A 20,096-nucleotide genomic window follows, 5' to 3' on the forward strand; every position below is an offset into this window, starting at 1 on the left:
AGTGCACCGCCTGCGGCTTGGTACTGCACTTACCATACATTATTTATACAGGATAAAACGTGCCTCTAGTCCGCAGTGTTCTTGTGGCTATCATCTTTTTGTCGAGTCCACTAAATATGGTCCACAGCAAAGGGTACTGCAAGCAAATTTGTTACATTTTTATGGCCAACAGCGGGCCTTAAGAAAACCGCACTTCTTGCTTTGAAAAAGTTTTTCGAGGACACCAACATTTCGGGGAAATAATAAATATCAGTTTATCTTAATAAGCAAAATGGAGACAGAAATGTTGTTCTGGGTTCAAAATTGATTTATGTGTTGATCGTGGTTTTTACACGATGTTTAATTACTTGTATTCTGTGCTTGAAGTGTAATTATTTGTGTTCTGCGTTTTGACTTTTCAAAATATTTGACTTTATATGTCCGTATGTGTACTGAACTCATGCACAAAGCTTTGCGGTTCATGTACTAATTTATACATTGGTGTTGTACTGAGTGCAAGAGTTCCTAACATTATTCTCCCCTTTTGCGCATATATGCGTCTTTTGCTAAGTGACAAGGAGTAGCTGGTGCCGCCATAAAGGTGCCAACCTCTCCTGTTATTCATTTTAATAAAAAAAGCGACCCCATACTTCATGTCACATCATGGTAGAACTGCACTCAAGTTCCCAAAGAAGCCTTGTAAGAGGCCAGAGGAAAACGAGAAGGGGTTGAAGCAGTGTTGTCAAGCATCGCATACCTAAAATGGCGCATCACTGCGAAGAGGTTCCCAAGGTTAACCGGTTGGCACTCTTGGTGGCCTGTATTGGACTTGCACCCCCACGGTGTTGTGTAGCAGCGCGTGCTCGATGACATGATTTTTGATGGCATGTCTGGGAACTCCCATATTAGTGCAGTGACATTTCCATAAGCAAGCGCTCTCGGTCTGCATGGAGGTGAATGAATTATAGCCGACTCCTTAGAGGCTTACGTAGGCTGACCCCTTACAACGCGCACACGCCGGATAAATACGTCACCAAGAAATCGTAGACGACAACGATCTCTGGCCGTGCAAGCCGGCCACGGAAAATCCCTTTCGCTCAAGTTACACATCGGCTGCGTTATTCCAGAAGACCACAATCACCAGCAAAAACATGTGGCGAACCCTTTGTCCTTGGCCTAATTGTGGATACTAAAGGGAAACAATGGACCATTTTCTTTTAGAATGGTAACATATTTAACCGGGGTAAGCACGCTAGTTGGTGGTCGTTATTGGAATGCATCATGCAACCGCACAAAAACAAGGGACAAAGACTGTGTTGTGTGTTGCTTCTTTGTCCCTTGTTTTTATGCGGTTACATGATGCATTCCAATAACTTTTAGAATGGTCCAGTTTCAATACTTATCCTTCTGTACTTCTAAGACAAGTCCAGCAGCTTGATCTTTTTGAACTGCGCTCAGTGATTTTTTTTTTCGGAAACTGCGTGTTTCGACTTAGTACGAGCCTCAGGAATCTGCTCTATAAAATTTTTGTCGACTGTAGGACTCGATTATTGTGTTTAGTGCTGATTTGTGTGTGGTGGTCGTGTGTTGTGATACGCCTTGCTCTTTCCCTTTTTCCCTGCTTTTCAAGTTGGAGGACGTGGTGTCCCTTTTTAGAGGCAGTTGATAGCCTGCTGCTTCTTTCTTTTCTGTCTTTTTTTTAGAGTGCATTTTGCCATACGCAATATTACAGTCAAATAAATACGTCTAGACCTCCTTCGTGAAGAAGCTGCAAAAGTAGCCTATGGAACTTATCATCCATAATTGACTTTTCGTTGCTTGCGTGCTTCTTTCTCTCTTTGTATGTGAAGTGTTTATGCATGTTTATACGATCAGCAACACAGAGGCGATTTTTTTTTTACCGATAAAGGCTGGTAATGCGTACTCCGCGAGAAAGCTGCTAAGCCCTGTCCCGTCCACAACAGAAATGACCCTCACCATTTGGTACAGTGCAGGCACCCCTAGGCGCGATTGCCTTGAAAGAAATCCATTGAAGCGTCAGTATGGCAAACACCGCCTCCATCATTTTGTGATTGTGATGTTTCTTTCAATCCAGTATGTTTCAATACCAATGTAATCATCATTATATAATCTCAAAATATTGCGCCCGAAAGACTGCTGCTACCTATAACGTGTAATTGCCCAAAGTTCTGCAGGCGCCTCAGATAGTTCTTTCGCTCATGGATCGTATTTTTATGTTGTTAGGATGGATAGTTGGGCGTGTCGGTTAGGCATGATCTGAAGTGAAGGCGCTAAAACAACGGTGGACGAAGACAGAACACACACACACACAGGGCGCCACTTCGAACAATGTTTAATAAGGAAAAAAAAACGCCACTAATTTATACTAGGAGCGCAATCACAGTTTCTCATTGCACATTCGCGTTCAGGTAAAGTAGTTCTTTGAGTGATAGGGATATCGATGCAACGCTTACGCACTTATCACCTGCCTCAGTGATCCTTTTGGCCTCAATTATTAATCGAACCCATTTGTCAAGACTTCTGGCAACCACAGCAAACGCGGTCTGGCGTGCAAACGCGGTCACTAGCGACCGCGTTTGCACGCCTTGACGACAGGCCGACATGAAATGTCGCAGCGAAAGTCAGTCAAGGCTTTGTTGACCTTTTTACGTGACAGTTGCCTATTAGAAAGACTATAATGACCCCATTCCGTCCTTTTTCATATTTTTTTCTCACGCTTTTATTTTTGCCACGCTGTTCTTGCCGTCTTTACTTCCCATTTCCCTTCTCCTAGTGCAGAGTAGCAAACCGGAGGTTTTAACTCTGGTTAACCTCTCTGCCTTTCCCTCATTTGCATCTCTCTCTCTGTCTCTCTCGTACAAGCCATCGTTGGCCAGGAACATGAAAACATTGGTTTACATTCTGTGTGTGCTGTCGCCCATCCAAGAGCTAACGAACGCCCTTCTACTATTTCCATCATTCCACCCCGACGCTTCTGTCCGCGTTGTCGCAACACGACTGAGTGGAGAACTGTGGACGAGCAGCCGATATGCCTCACCTATCGCCGCACCGATCATGTCGCCCGATACTGTCGCAACTCGTGGCCATGAACACCTCGCACGCCGATCTAGCTGACCCGTTCTGATGGAAATGCCCGCATTGTTTCGCTCACCACCGAGTGTAGCAGCGCCGACAACTCTGCTAGGAACACGTCGTACAGCTGCTCACCATCGCCGCGCGGACACCAGTCTCGTTCGCCGCAATCACGACGCCCATCTTGCCGTTCCCCATAGCCGCGTCGCCTTTCGTCCCCTGTGGCTTTTCGCCGCCCCCTTCCGGAAGACTAAGCAATGCAGCCCTCAGAGGTGGTGCTGCAGTGCCTACTACCGTAGCAAATCCTCTGTCTGTGCCCACAAGGAGAAGTGTAATAGCCGTTAAAATAGACGGCGTACCTGTCCAAGCACTCGTCGACACGGGAGCCCACGAATCTGTGATGAGTGATAGCCTACCTAAACGTTTAAAAATGTCCTCACCCCAGCAGCTGCCCGAGTACTTCGTGCGGCCGACGGCGGCGTGCTGGTTGTTCTTGGAATGTGTACTGCGCGCTTAATTATAGCCGATCGCCCTACTTCTGTTCTCTTTGCTGTGATCGACAACTGCGCTCACGAAGTTATGCTTGGATTGGACTTTTTATCCGCTCATTCTGCTCTCATCCACTGCGCGACCGGCGTCCTTCAGTTGGAACTGCCTCAACTGGCCGATGCTCCGAGCACCGGCCCACCGCGCTTGTGCGCGCTTCACGATTTGCTTATCTCACTCGAGGCAGTTACTTACGTCACTTTGACCGCCCAGCTACAGGTTCCTGACGGTGAATACGTGCTTCGCCCTATCATCGACGTGCTTTTGAACCGGAACGTTGCTATTTTGCATATGTTGGTCCCGGTTACTAGCAAAGATATCGTTCTACCGCTTCTTAATTGCAGCCTGTGCCCTCAAGTGATTCTGGCCGGCATGTTCTTGGCCAGCGTTTCAAGTGGTTTCGAATTTGACATTGAGAGTCTGAATGCCGAGAATGGCTTATTAGCGCCAATTGCAGCTCTAAGCTCTTGTTCCTTAACAGATGACTTCGCGAAAATTATTGCACCTGACCTCTCTGCATGGGCCACGGACATACGTCACCTGCCTGAATCGTACAGTGACATCTTTGATTTCAGCGACAGGCCTTTAGGCCAAACATCTGTCGTTCACCACCATATAAACACTGGAGACACGAATCCTATTCGTCGGCGTCCCTATCGGGTATCGCATGCTGAACGTCGAGTCGTCCAATCAGAAGTGGACAAAATGCTCCGCAAAGGGGTCATCGAGCCATCAGCCAGCCCTTGGGCTTCGAATGTTGTCCATGTGAAAAAACAAAGATGGTGCCTGGCATTTTTGCGCCGATTATTCCCACTTAAATGAGATCACGCGAAAAGACATCTACCCACTACCATGCATCGATGACGCCTTCGACTGCTTTTACGGAGCTAAATACTTCTCGTCCCTCGGTCTTCGATCCGGCTACTAGCAGATTTCAGTTGATGAAATGGACCACGAGAACACGGCCTTCGTCACGCCGGGTGGCTTATATCAGTTCAAAGTCATGCCCTTTGGCCTATGCAATGCTCCTGCGACATTTGAACGTATGATGGACTCTTTTCTCCGAGGCTACAAATGCACCAGCTGTCTTTGTTTTCTTCACGAAGTTATTGTTTTTCTCCAACGTTCGGCAGCCACCTTGCCCGACTCGCTGCAATTCTTGCGGTCTTCCGAAAAGCCGGCCTTCAACTGAACTCCACGAAGTGTCAATTTGGGCGTCGTGAAATTATCGTGTTGGGACACGTTGTTGACGCATCCGGTGTCTAACCAGATCCGGAAAAAGTTCGCGCCGTACGCAGTTTCCCTGTGCCACGTTCTGTTTCTGACGTGCGCTGCTTTGTCGGCCTGAGTTCTTACTTTCGCCGTTTCGTCAAAAACTTCGCCGACGTTGTTCGGCCTTTGACAGATCTCCTAAAGAAGAGCACGCTATTCTCATGGGGCCCAGAGCACGCTGACGCGTTCGCCGCTCTTATCGGGTTTCATACCACCCCTCCCATAGTTGCCCACTTTGATCCTTCTGCACCGACCGAAGTCCAAAATTACGCAAGCGGCCACGGCATCGGCGCTGTTCTCGCCCAACAGCAGAATGGTACCGAGTGCGTGATAGCTTACGCCAGCCGCCTGCTGCCACCTGCCTGAAAAAATCACTCCACCGAACAAGAGTGCTTGGCTTTAGTTTACGCTGTCGCCAAGTACCGGCCATATTTGTACAGCTGCACGTTCGGTCGTTTCAGACCACCATGCCCTCTGCTGGTTGCCTTCCCTCCGGGACCCCTCAGGACGGCTTGGTCGCTGGGCTTTGCGGTTCCAAGAAATTTCATTTGATGTCAATTATAAGTCTGGACGTCTGCACAAGGGCGCTGACTGCCTCATCCGTCACCCCGTGAACCCCCCTGATCCTGTTCCGCATGATCCGGTGACCTGTGTGATGGCCTTAACTAACATGACCGACATGTTCGCTTAACAACAACGCGACTCATCCTTACAGTCTATCATCGCCGGAAGCAATCTGGCAGCACCGACAGCGCGTGCCGCATGTTTGTGCTGCACGACGGCATCCTCTACCACCGCAATATCAACCCTGACGGCCCCGAGTTACTCCTTGTCCTTCCTCGCTATCTGCGATCCGTCGTTCTCGAATAATTTCACGATGCACCGACGGCGGGACACCTTGGCGTTCTGCGTATATAAGATCGCGTACGACGCCGGTTCTTCTGGCCGGGTCCCTACCGCTCTGTGCGTCGTTATGTCGCAACTTGCGAATTGTGTCTACGCCGGAAGAAACCTCCCCTGCCACCTGTCGGGCGACTCCATCCAATTGGTGTTCCCTCTGAACCATTCTTTCGCGTAGGCCTTGACCCGCTTGACCCTTTTCCGACGACGGCTAGAGGGAATAAGTGGATCACCGTCGCTACTGATTACGCGACACGGTACGCAATAACAAAGGCGTTGCCGACTAGTTGCGCCACAGACGTCGCCGATTTTCTCCTTCGCGACGTCATTCTCCAGCACGGTGCACCTCGACAGTTACTTAGAGACCGCGGCCGCTCGTTCTTGTCTCGAGTTGCGGACGATCTCTTCCGCTCTTGTACCACTGAGCACAAGCTGTCCACCGCCTACCACCCACAAACGAACGATCTTATGGAACGTCCCAACCGAACACTCACAGAGATGCTGTCAATGTGCGTTTCCAATGATCACCGCGACTGGGACGCCACGCTGGCCTACGTAGCATTCGTGTATAACTCGTCCCGACATGACACCGCAGGATATTCACCCTTTTATCTTTTGTATAGACGCGACACCACATTGCTCTCTGACACCATCCTACCTTCTGCGTAATCGTGATGTTCAGTTCGTTCCAGGTGCTTGGGTGCTGCTTTGGTCACCATGTCGTCGGGTCGGCCTCTCCCAGAAGATTCTCTCTCGCTACACAGGGCCTTATGAAGTCCTACGTCAAGTTAACGACGTCAATTACGAGATCACGCCGTTACAGTTTGATTCATCTTCACACCCGCCGCCTGTTGACCTAGTCCACGTCTCGCGGCTGAAGCCATACTTCGCTCGTAGCTCTTCGCGTACCATGAGCCGAGACGGCGCTCCACCCCACGGGGGTCCTGTTATGGAAAGATGAACGAAGACAGGAAGAAGAAGATCGCGAGACGCTGGCTGCTGCGGGCTGTTGGTGGTCAGCCATTTCCACTACTCGGACTCATTTTGTATGTGTAATGTAAATATAACCTGCTACACTCCCAACATCCCCGTAACAATAGTATTAGCGAAGACAGCCAGCCAATGCCAAAGACCACTTGCGAAATAAAAGCTTCGTGAATTCGGCCCTTGGATTCTAGCACTTTTTTCGACATCTGCGTTCCCAAATTTTGATAAAAATATATTTCCGTTTGAGTTCTTCTGAAAGATTCGTTCGCGCACTGCGAAAAAAAAAACAAAAACGGAGTGGAAGAGCAACCTCAGTGTATTTTCTAACACGTATTTTCGTTTAAAACATCTATCTGAGTTTCTGAGTGGCAGTCTGAGTTTGGGAGTGGCAGTGGCGAGCGACGGACACGCGCTTCCACGGCTTACACGATTTCTGCACTTCTTTCAGGACACATCGGCCGTCACCAAGTTGATCCAACAACCATGCGCTGCTTTTACCATCTGCGATAACCGGCCACGCCCCCACTCTCGGCAGTTTGGCAGTGGCAGTGGCGAGCGACGGACACGCGCTTCCACGGCTTACAAGATTTCTGCACTTCTTTCAGGTGCGCTCCTGCTTTGGCCGTCTGGCTGTCATCCAGCTTTGTTCCTGGAATTTATTTGCCGTCTACGCGGGCTCAAAAACTTGGTTAAAGCAGTTATATTTCTTCGACACCCAGGACACATCGGCCGTCGCCAAGTTGATCCAGCAACCATGCGCTGCTTTTACCATCTGCAATAACCGGCCACGCCCCCGCTCTCGGCAGTTTGGCAGTGGCAGTGGCGAGTGACGGACACGCGCTTCCACGGCTTCCAAGATTTCTGCACTTCTTTCAGGTCCGCTCCTGCTTTGGCCGTCTGGCTGTCATCCAGCTTTGTTCCTGGAATTTATTTGACGTCTACGCGGGCTGAAAAACTTGATTAAAGCAGTTATATTTCTTCGACACCCAGGACACATCGGCCGTCACCAAGTTGATCCAACAACCATGCGCTGCTTTTACCATCTGCGATAACCGGCCACGCCCCCACTCTCGGCAGTTTGGCAGTGGCAGTGGCGAGCGACGGACACGCGCTCCACGGCTTACACGATTTCTGCACTTCTTTCAGGTCCGCTCCTGCTTGGGCCGTCTGGCTGTCATCCAGCTTTGTTCCTGGAATTTATTTGCCGTCTACGCGGGCTGAAAAACTTGGTTAAAGCAGTTATATTTCTTCGACACCCAGGACACATCGGCCGTCACCAGGTTGATCCAACAACCATGCGCTGCTTTTACGATCTGCAATAACCGGCCACGCCCCCACTCTCGGCAGTTTGGCAGTGGCAGTGGCGAGCGACGGACACGCGCTTCCACGGCTTACAAGATTTCTGCACTTCTTTCAGGTCCGCTCCTGCTTGGGCCGTCTGGCTGTCATCCAGCTTTGTTCCTGGAATTTATTTGCCGTCTACGCGGGCTGAAAAACTTGGTTAAAGCAGTTATATTTCTTCGACACCCAGGACACATCGGCCGTCGCCTAGTTGATCCAACAACCATGCGCTGCTTTTACCATCTGCAATAACCGGCCACGCCACCGCTCTCGGCAGTTTGGCAGTGGCAGTGGCGAGCGACGGACACGCGCTCCACGGCTTACACGATTTCTGCACTTCTTTCAGGTTGGTGCACTTTTTCCTGTTAATTTTGCCCTGTGGGTCTATTCTAGCGCCACTGTCGCTGCCAAACCTGTCGAAACGTGGGTGTTGTACATAACTGTTTTTCATGACGGATACAGAGGAAGAAGTTTGCATCGCTTGCAACAAAACAATTGATACTCCTGAAAGCTTGGCCAAATGCAAAGACTCTCAGTACCCATATCATGTACAAGGCTGCTCCGGAGTTTCTGAGTCGGGTAAACCATTGAGTGCTCGTTCTCGTAAAGCGTTCCTCAGTCCTACATGCAAAACGGGGACTTCTCGTAGCGGAAAAATGCCCCCCACAGCCCAGGCTCCTGCTTTTGACATGGCCTCTGCTTTTCTAGAGCTGAAAAAAAACTTGATAGTCTAATGCCGCTGAAAGATAAGGTCGATAACATTGAACAGTCCGTTTAGACGATGTCTGACCATTCAGATGAAATCATCAAGCGTCTTGATAATCATGAAAAAGAAATTACGCACCTGCGAAAAAGAGTGGCAAGGGTCGAGAACACGCGATGCAATGAACAACTCTCTCAGCTTAACACCGATTTGGACGATTTGGAATTCCGAAGCATGAAAAAGAACATAGAAATTCATGGTGTTGCTAAAACTGAGAATGAGAACCGCCTAGCGAAAGTGAACGAAGTGGCTCAGCAAATCAGTGTTGCAGAAATTAATGAGAGTGACATTGAGGCCTGCAACCGCCTTGCCACAAAAGCGAACAAGATACCACCCATTATTGTGCGGTTTCAACGACAAGCACAAAGAGACCAATGGCTTCAAAACAGAAAGTCTTTGGCGGGGAATGGAAAAAACACCTACCTATGTGAGAACCTGACTCGAAGAACTAAATTGTTACTACTGCAAACAAAATATTGGGCCAAGAAAAACAATTGCCGGTTTGTTTGGTGCTCAAACGGCAAGGTGCTTGTTCGCCAAAAGGAAGGTGATTCTGCTCAAATCATTCGAGATGAGAGTGACCTTGTGGACGTAACATAATAAATAGGTTCCATTCATGTCTGTTGAACTTAATACCCCTACAGCATGATGACACCAAATGCATATCCTCTCCCATGCGAAATCAGTAACAGTGTTAGCTTCGAATTGAAAAGCCCGTCAGTACTTAAATGCTTTCACCTTAACGCTAGGTCAGTTAAGAATAAGGTAGATGAATTTTCTATTTTGTTAGACAGCTTCAGTTTCCCTTTTGATGTTGTTATGATCTCTGAGACTTGGCTGACCGACAGTGACACCTTTGAATTGCCATCATTTTCAACTTTTTCCTTGAATCGAAAAACCTCCCGCGGAGGCGGTGTATGCATACTTGTTAATGACCATTTTAAGTGTGAAATTTTCAACGAATTCAGTTACTTGAAGGATGATATTGAAATGCTTTCAGTTAAATTAGGAAACATTGTACTGTCCGTGGTCTACAGGCCGCCGCCTGGTAACATGGACTCATTTCTTGAAACCATGGAATCTTATCTAAGTTTGGCAATGAGCAATAAGTACGATGTGATCATTGGTGGCGACTTCAACATAGATATGTTATGTGCAACAGTGAACAGCGTGAATTTTGACGTGTTACTTAGATGTTACTGTGTCACAAATATGATAACCACAGCAACCCGCATAACCCCTACTTCCCAAACTTGTATTGATCTATCTTTAACAAATATTAATTCTCCACTCATTCACTCAGTAGTTACATGCTGTGATATAAGCGATCATATGGGCATATATTTATTTTGCCAGAAGGAGGTCTCGAAACGCTACCTTGGTGTAAAAGCTATGTATCAATGTGTAACGGAAGGTTCCCTAGAAAGCTTTCGCACGGACCTTCTAGGCGTAGACTTTTCTGACATATATAGTGAAGCTAGGGCGGACAGCGCTTATGACTTATTCCTCGACGTCTTCACTAATGTCTATAACAAGCACTTCGTTCCAAAATTAAAGAGGCTACCTAAAAACAATAAGAAAAACCGTGGATATCACGTGAACTCTACACGCGTATTAAAGAAAAGCACAAATTATGTCAACTATTTATTGATACAAAAGATACTCTTGTTCTCGAGCGCTTTAAGAAATGCAGAAATAAATGAAATTCTGACATACGACAGGCAAAGCTCAGACATTACGAAAACTACTTTGCAGCTGCATTAAATCGTCTTGATAAGATCTGGCGTAAAATCCGGTCACTCGACTCTGGCATATCGCAGGTTACAACTCCAGATAAAATTACAAGCGATGGCATAGAATACTCAGGTATTTATCTTGCAGAAAAAATTTAACAGCTTTTTTACGGCCGCACCAAAGTCCTCAGCAGACACAACTCACATAACTATTGATAGATGTCCCTCGTCTTTGTTTCTGGAACCTGTCTCTACAAGTGAAATTTTTCTCTACGTTCAGAGGCCTAAAGAACAGTACATCAGTGTGATGCGGAAAATATACAGATACGTCCAGTTAAGCACGTCATTGATATCATTCCTGCGCTATTGGAGCACATATATAACTTATGAAACGGCCACTTTTCCCCCGAGATTGCAGATTGCAAGAGTAGCAGTCATATATAAAAAAGGTAGCAAAAATGACCTCGGGAACTATAGACCAATTAGTATTCTGCCCGTCTTCTCAAAAGTGTTCGAAAAGCTCATTCTTAAGCGAGTTGAAAGTTTTTTTAAAATAAACATAGTATACTTTCTGATAACCAGTATGGCTTCAGAAAAAAAAAACCGATGGACGGAACTTGCTCTTTTACACCAGAAAGAACATATACTAAGCAACTTTGAACATAGGAACCTCGTCTTGGGAATTTTCTTAGATTATAGCAGTCTTTGATTGCATAAATCATAGCATGTTGTTTCAGAAGCTTGAATGTTATGGAATTAGAGGCACCAGCATTGGTCTTAATTAAATCTTACCTATCGCACAGAAGACAGTATGTCCAGAGAAACGAATATAAGTCAACTTTACGAACAGTTTCGTGCAGGGTACCCCAAGGGAGTATCTTAGGACCATTGCTTTTTAACCTGTACATTAATGGTAACGTCAGTGTGGATACTAATGTTCGTTTCATAATCTACGCCGATGATACTAGTTTGTTTTTATCTGATGATGCATTATTACGTTCACATCTAAACTACTGCTCATTAGTATGGGGTACTGCTACACAAACCGGTCTGAAAAAACTAGGAACTCTCGAAAAATGGGCCCTCGAGATTAGTTCATAACCTGCCAAGTAGACACTCAACAAAAAACTTATTTTTCAAGAACAAGATCATTAACGGTTTCAGCCTCTATGCTTATAGACTACTATGCACCTACAAACTAGAATAAAGAAGATGCATAAGTAAGATATCTGACTTAGCCCCGATTTAATTATTTCATTGCACATGTCCACGCCGGCATAAACCACACTGGGTATTACCAAAAGTAAGAACAAACTATGGGCGCCAAATGGTAGCATTTCAACTTCCATCCTTACTTAACAAATTAATTGGTGAAAATATAGACTTAGGAAGTATTAGCTGCTCTAACCTTCGCAACTACTTTCTCATTAACGCGTCCCTTTCATTGTCCAACATTTAGACATCCGTGAACGTTTTTCTGTCTAATTGTCTAATTGTGTTATAAGCGCATTTTTGGTTGCTGTTATTTCGCTGTTTCGTAAGCATTTTTGTTCTCAGTTTCTGTACTTGTATTTCTTTTCAATCGGTTTATATTTTTTTCACACACGCAGGTGATTGTGTATTTTGCATACTTGTTTTTATACTAATGCTTCGTTTGACTTTGTATTTGCTGTCGTGACAGAGGTGCCGTCGCATGCCACTGCTTACCTGCTGTACGGAGGGTGGGAACTTAGACAAGCGTCAATCGCTTTTATTCCCATCCCCTCCATCAATGTAATGGTGATGGAAATAAATCATTATATTATCATTATTATTATTATTATTATTATTATTATTATTATTATTATTATTATTATTATTATTATTATTATTATTCGCTGTATTCGTTCAGTTTATTGACCCATGCCCCCCACCCTCTCCGTCATATGTTTACATATTCCTGTAACACATTTTCGTCTACTGAAGCCAAAAAAGCAGAGCCAGTGCATCATTGATTGCGCATTCTGCGCGTGAAGCTTCTTGCGAAGCACGCTGAAGCAGAAGAGACGCCAGCTTCCAGAATCAATTTTATTACTTCAGCCATGGTGTAAAGTGCGCTTTATTTTCATCTGGAACACGCCTCGATTAATAAATACAGAAATGGCAGTAGGGCCTCGTCATAAATCTGTCAAAGGCAGCGAACACTGTACGCTTTAAAACAAAACAAGCAGTCTATGCAGCGCAAGGTTTCTTCTATGGAACAAAACGCAAGGTAAATGATATTAACACAAGCTATCATTATATGCACTATTTTACTCCCTTTTGTGTTGCTTTGAACTGGCCGCCTGAACGGGTCAAAATGGCAGTAAAACCGCTCACGAAGGCAGGCTTTCCCTGAACATCGTACACAGTGACTCGGAATTAAAAACTATATATATATATATATATATATATATATATATATATATATATATATATATATATATATATATACGTTCGGACTCAACTACAGCCCAAAGCATTCCATACCTTAAACTTGGGCGACTGGCGCCGTCATACTCACGGCTCCATTTCCCAGCTTCCAGTTCCGACCTGAACATACACATAAAGCTGTACTGACATATACTGCTGAAGTGGAAGCAGTTTGATTATGGCAAGCTTGGTAACTTCCTTATATTTTAAATTCTGAAGTAGACGCCGCAGTTAGCACTCTATGCACATATGTATAGTTCCTATGAGTCTTACATTGTACTTAGATCAAAAGCGAAAATTATACGAACAAATATCGCGAAAACCATTTAAGGAAGCTCGTCCTCTGTTAAGGATGAAAACCATTGGATCTTATGGGGAATCGCAGGAGATAACCTGGAAGCCGCTACCTGTAAATGTATTCCAGACAACACTCTGCGTCATATTTTATAATATCTCGACGCAGCCTCGATTCGTCACCAATAAGTTGCAAGAAGCACGCAGGCAAAAAAAGAAAGAATGAAAATAACAAGCCGTTAGTTCGCTGCTCAACATTTAGTTCTGTTGTCGCCAGTCGCATTCACTGCGTTGTTCGGGAGCTCCTGCATTCTAGTTAGGCAGCACGCACCATCGGTGCACTTTGCATCAGCGTGTGGCACAGTATCACTCGTGTGAAAGCAAGTCTTACGGTGGAAAGCGGTGCGCCGCTACGCACGAGAAGTTGGCGCTGACGCGGGGACTTGCAAGTTGGCGATCATCGCAGCCAGTCGTAGATGTCCTGCTCAGTGATGGACTTTATTTCTTCCCTGCCATCCATGCTCGGCGCGCTTTCCAGGCCTCCCGTCCTCACGACCCTCGACGTCTGCATCCTCATGTGGTCCGACGTGATCCTGCTTTGACTGCCCGGCAGGTCTTCGAAGTACTGCCTCGAAGAGCGCTCCACAAACGTGCGACTGGCACCCTGGGAGCCGCCGGGCCCAAATCTGCCGCTGGGAATGTCAAAAGTAGCATCGCTGCGAGCGTCAGCTGTGTCGACAGCTGGTGCGGCCGTCATCCTCTCGACGACAGGCAGGTATCCGTCAATAGAAGCCCGGCCCTCGACGCTGGGAATATCCTCAAGAAACTCGGACGTGGCTCGGTCGGTGATGCTGAGACCAGTCCGCACAGTGTCATCACTGGAGATAGACTCGCGTTCCAAACGCGAGAAGTCTACGTCAATCTCAGTCATAGACCTCATGTCGAAGTCGCCAATCGAATTGGACCGGTGCGACTCTGGCAAGGACCTCAGATCAGCTGGGATGCCAGCGCCGGAAAGTGCCTGCAGTAGCGACGATTTTCGCCGCTGTTCTTGGTTCTTGCGGTAACGCGGCGGTCTCACCTCAGGCGGGAATTCAGCCTGGATGGGCGGGTGGAGGTGGTCCTGATATGTCAGGACACGTATGATAACGTCCCACACGCGGCGTTCGAACATAGCCTCATACCGGAAGTCGTGGCTGATTCGGACGTACTCCTCTGTCGTCGTCGCCTCGTGCACGAGCGTCCGGAAGACATCGTCGACGGTCACGAGCGTCCTCCACTTGGTTTTCACGTCAGGCGTAAGTTCTTCAACACCTTCGACAGGCGGTGGGGTGATCAGCCTGTTTAAGACGTCCCACTGGGGAGGCGATGTGGTGCGCGGCATCTTCGGCTCCGGTGAAAAGCTTGTCCGGAGGTGGTGGTCGGCAGTGGTTGTGGTTCGGTGTACTTCTGTAGTATCCGCTTCCCAGGTTCGTCTATCTGTGTACGGCGGCTGTCCAGAAGGCGACCTTGGAGGAATTGGCGATCCGGGTGCGGATGGTCCTTCATCCTCCGGCGCGTAATGCCTGATAGTCACGTCCCAAGAGGGCGGTGTTGTCGGAGATTTCACGAGCTGTTCTGTGGTATCTTTCGTCGTCTTCACGACGTGCTCAGTGGCAATAGTCTCATGCTCCGTGGTGACGAACACCTCGTCAATATTCTTGACCGTGATTTTCGGCTTACGCGGTGCTAACGCCGTTTCGAGAATGGCAGTGATCTCGGACACGGAAGTATCTGGAGCCTCGGAGGACGCCGCTAGCGTACGCAACTTGTCCTGGTGGCGTTTTGTCACGTCCTCGCGGAGATCTGTGTCGCCCTGTTTGGTGACAAGATAGTCGGTGAGAACTTGGGTGGTTCGTTTGGGCTTACGGATGAGCGGCTTCATATCAGCGGCAAACTCGACTTCCGAGTGAGACCAGTCATCGTTGTCGGGGATGCTGCCATACAGAGACGGTGGTCGAGGCTCTTCCTTCTTGCGAACTTTCGTGTAGACAGGAGGCTCAGCCCTGTACGCGGTCGGAGGTTCAGCGACCACGCGAGACACAGCCGCATAGCTCTTCTCCACAGTCTCAGTGTCAAGCTGGTCTTCGCTTTCGGATATTGCTTGCAGCTGTTGTTGCTTCGCCGAGGCTGCCTTAAGGATCATCTGCGCCTGCTGCAGAGACGACACTGATTCATCGCGTTCTTGATCTATCGGATACGGCTTCGCTTTGGCCCTTGGTATGGACTGCTTGTAGACCGTCGCTATCTGGACCGAAGACAGAGACTCGGCCCTTTCAGCGTCCACAGGGTACGGCTCGGCTGCAAAGGCGGCATTATCGTACTGCTTCTGCACCGGGACAGCCGATAAAACGACGTGTCGCTGCTCCACGACCTCTTCGGCGTCCGACGCTGAGGACGGCGACTCGCTGGGGTAATCTGATGGTATCGTCTCGGACCGCTGAGCGGAAACAGGCGTGAGAAGAGCAGCTTCTGAGCCGGAAGTGGAGGCGGCCATTGCCCGTGGAATGCGGATCGGGTCAAACATGGACAGTGTGCCCATGGTTGAGCCGCTGAGCTTGGTGATCTCCGAAGCGGGTGCCGAGGAGATGCCCTTCTTCTTCTTGACCACCTTGATGTTGCGTTTCTTCAGGCAGTAGTAAGCGATTCCTATGCCCAGAAGCAGAAGAGTCAAGAACAGCAACGCGCATATGATGAGGAGCAACTCGACCTCGGAGAGTTTCGGATGCTTCGTAGCCGGCAAAATTGGCGGAGCCTCGATACTGCGTGGTGGAAAATAAAAATGTCACGTTAAGGGGGAAACAACTTAAAATCGTCTGAAAGTGTACACAGTCCGCAAGCACAGTCCGCAGTACAATAGAAACCGGTCACAGCGGCAATATGGTTCAGCTATCATTTTTATTTGAACCTTATTTGCAGTTTGCTCGTGTAAGTTACACGCATAGAACGCCCAAACGAAAGTTCCTGCGACAGATTTTGGCGGCTGCGGTGAACAAAATTGTGGATGCAGTGGCCAAACGACATCCTTCCTAAGGCAAATCATTTCTAGTAACTCACTTTCTTTTTTTACTCTGGAACATGCCGCAACATAAGAAGATAGACTAACTCGTTTAAAGCATTTTAGCCAGAATAGAGAGAAATACGACCTGTCATTGAAAACTGAGTCAATTTACATCTTAGTCAGGGTTGCAATTTTTGTAACAGATGTTGCCGTTCAGTGTTCGTGTTTTGCATTTTATCGTCATTACGACGGACACGTGCAGTTAGAAGATAAGCTTATTCTATTACTCACATAGGCGCAATCACGTTGGTGGGCGGTGGCGCCAGCGGAGGCGGGTAGCGGCAGATGATGGTCTTTATTTCATCTTCTTCGAGCTCCAGGGACCGATGGAAGCGTACAATGATATTGTTGATGAAAACTCGTGGGGCCTCCTGCGAACGAAAAGGAGCGGCGAGGCAATAAAAAATCAACTGATTTAATAGGATCTGTAAAGAAAATTAAGAACAGAAGAGGAATAAAATGGTCTTGAGCCGTGCAAGCTTAGATGCTAAGCAGTAAAAATGCAAGCGCTATTGTGTCGTTCCTGAAACGAATGATGCAATCGTAGTTCGCCCGCATTGTTTCGTCTTCAAGGGCACCTGGGCCATAGAACCTCAATCCTATGCAGCACGAGCGCGTTTCTGTTCCCTTCTAGGAAAGAATCACACATCAGGCCGTTTCAGTTATGACATCATGACACATTTTAAGTTTTTGCAGGTTGTGCGGTAGATAAAAAAATTTAGCCCAGCACTAATCATGAGGCTCATTTCAGCGCCTCAGGTTCCTATGAGATAATGAACATTTTCAAGGAATGCGATTGACCAAGATGGTCAACCACAATCAAATACTTCGTTGCTCAAGTCACTACGTTGAAGAACTGCTTGCCTGCTTTTGTAAGCCCATCAAGGCTCACAGTATTCTACGTGTTCCAGGCCTGGTGCATTATCGAGTCTAGAAGGGAAGCGTGCGCGTGCTTTCTTGCCAAGAAGGCGAGTAGATGAGATGCAGTTCAAGACGAACGTTGTGGCATAAATTTTGTGGCTGATATCACCGCCTATGCAGCGACCTTCAGCCCGTTTCTAGAGGTTCGAAAGCGCGTCTTGGACTTGAAGTTGAATTTTGGGTCTTTCTTTAGCATGTGGGAGGACGCGACACGCAATAAATGCTTGGCAATAATCCATGCAGTTGCTCAGCTGTGAGAACGATGTGAACAGTGCTCGGGCCAGCTGCTCTTAAAATAATTAGTAGTAGTAGTAGTATTCAAAGATAATGCCATCTTGCAAAGTAATACAGCACAATTTGCTATAAGTTTAAGGGAAGCACATAAATACAGGAGAATAGAAAGTTTGCTACAGTATTAATAATAGTAGTAATAAAAATCAAGCAACAAAGTTTGGATTTTTGACGGGCTGCTAAAGTTCGGTTATCGTATACTGTCCCTATCGAAATGCGTCTGCAGCATCAGTGCGTCGTCTGGCACTCAGCAGCAGAACACCATAACCACTGAACCATTGCGGTGGCTTGTTTATATTAACTTAATTACTTTTCGGGCACATGCTGTAGCGTCAAAACTAAAACGGATCAGTGCGCAAGGCATGTACACTTCACAACAGCCGTGCAAGGCTACCGCTATCTTTTTAGAGATAGATTACAAATAATCTGTCAAGGTATACAGTCTTCTTGCACATATAGTTTCCTACTGCAGCGCATAAGGAAGGCTTTTCAGGAATACAGGGAGAGAAACGTCAACTGATTTGGCCACTATAGTTTGCGGTCATGACACATAAAGTGTTCTATGAGACGCGATGTTCAAGGACACAGATACTTGCTACACAATGTTCACATACGAAATACTCATAAAATAATTTCCGGCTAACATCTGTGATCGTACTTACTCTTTCGCCTAAAAAAAGAAAAAGATTCGTATCAGCCGAGTTGCGCAATTCCTCCGGTTCTAAAGTAATTTACAGCGACAGCAGTAGGTATTCACAGCGTACACCGCTAGCTTCTCAAGAACATACAACTTCTTCATTGGGATGCACACCACGACGTCCTCGTCCGCTTCAATAGCAGTGAATACTGCGGCCTCCAATAATACATGTACAGGCGCTACCAATCTAAGAGTCTACGCGTGGCACATAACGCCGAAAAAATAATCCAACGCGAACGTTGCATGCGTGTTTCAGTAGTAGCAGATTGAGGGGGTGGTTAGCGGGTTCATATATATATATATATATATATATATATATATATATATATATATATATATATATATATATATATAGAGAGAGAGAGAGAGAGAGAGAGAGAGAGAGAGAAGGGAGGAAGGAAAGGCAGGGAGGTTATTAGACTTTGCGCAGTCTGCTACGCTACACGTGAGGAGAGGGATGGAGAAGCGAAAAAGAGAGAGAAGCCGCGTGTCTTGATCGCACTTTCACATGCACTAAGCCAGGTGCATATGTAAAGTAGGGCGCTCAAGTCTGTAGCCTTCAGGTACAACGCCAGACTCTAGTTTCCCTTTTTTAGGTTATGCTGAGGGTTAAGCTGAGGAGGTGACCTGACGCCGTAAAGGGAAAGATGGAGATAAAACGCTTTCTGTATTTTCACTCTTGTAGCAGTAAAAATCAATTTGGGGTATTGTTCAGCGCAGTAGCAGTTTCTAAGGTTCGAATTTAAATGTCTACTGGATTGGTTCTTTGAACGATAATGAACTCCTCTGAACTACGCAAATGCGGTTTAAAAAGAGGTTTATGCGCTTTGGCAGAGACAATTTTTGTAAACACGTACAGACAATAAATGCATGCAACTTTGAATCTCATACGCAAGGAGCCGTTGTTGTTTAAAAGCAAGATCGGTCTTCCCTTTTATGTTTCTCACGTGTGTTTTGATCTTATTTGGGATGTCACCTTTCCACAACTCTTTCTCTTGAGGAGGCTATCACGTTCATAGAGGCTGCCATTTGTTCGGCGCTGCCCAGGCGCGGCGCCATCGCTCACCTGCTTGGTGCCGCACCCCTTGAGCGGTATCCTTAGCTCGTAGTACTTCCTCCCGTCGCCGTAGAACTTGCAGGGGCTGGTCTTGTCGTAGTCCACGTACGTGATGCCACGGAAGGGCTCGCTGAAGTTGATTTTCACCACCATCTCGCCGGAGGCACATGACAGGTACGCTGCAGAGTGAGGCAACGGGTTTGAAAGAAAGATCGTGGGAGTCGTGCCCCTATACAACTGTACGCGTGCTGCTTGCAAGCTCGTCTTACGATACGTGTAGTACGTTTGGTCCACCAACAGCGCTGGCCGCGCTCTATAGAAGAGATAAGTTAGGCTTTGTAAAAAGGACACTGAAGAGGAGCACCACGTTAATCAGCATTAATTAATTAAATAGCAAAATTGCATGACAGATAAGCGAAAGGAGACGTCGCCGGCCTGAAGTGTCCGCAGCAGCTAGCCATGAGGTCCTCTATTTTTTACAACGTCTACTACGGCCTCATTTAATTGTTGATCGCTAATACTCATTCAGCAGCAGCAGCAGTGGCGGTGTAGCAGTGTGTGCATGCTTGACTCTTTCATCTCGGCTTCACATGTTTACGCTATCGGCCTGCCTAAACAAATATTCAGCACCTACTCGCGACCCTGCACGTGCAATTAATCGGGCCAATCAT

At 47.0% G+C, this 20,096-nt stretch overlaps 1 protein-coding gene across 6 annotated transcripts in view; it reads right to left on the bottom strand.

The window, feature by feature from the left end:
• Nucleotides 1-12,667: 12,667 nt before the first annotated feature.
• LOC142566742 (uncharacterized) overlaps nt 12,668-20,096 on the bottom strand; it is a 653,003-nt gene continuing 645,574 nt past the window's right edge. For all 6 annotated transcript variants that reach the window (XM_075677617.1, XM_075677616.1, XM_075677613.1 and 3 more), the window contains 3 exons: nt 19,435-19,604; nt 16,691-16,830; nt 12,668-16,160 (listed from right to left, as the gene is read on the bottom strand). In XM_075677617.1, the coding sequence (XP_075533732.1) occupies nt 13,817-16,160; nt 16,691-16,830; nt 19,435-19,604 (2,654 nt within the window). In that variant the 3' untranslated portion in view covers nt 12,668-13,816. The remainder of the gene's footprint in view (nt 16,161-16,690; nt 16,831-19,434; nt 19,605-20,096) is intronic.

The sequence above is a fragment of the Dermacentor variabilis genome, unplaced genomic scaffold, assembly GCF_050947875.1.
Source record: "Dermacentor variabilis isolate Ectoservices unplaced genomic scaffold, ASM5094787v1 scaffold_13, whole genome shotgun sequence".
NCBI lineage: Eukaryota > Metazoa > Arthropoda > Arachnida > Ixodida > Ixodidae > Dermacentor > Dermacentor variabilis.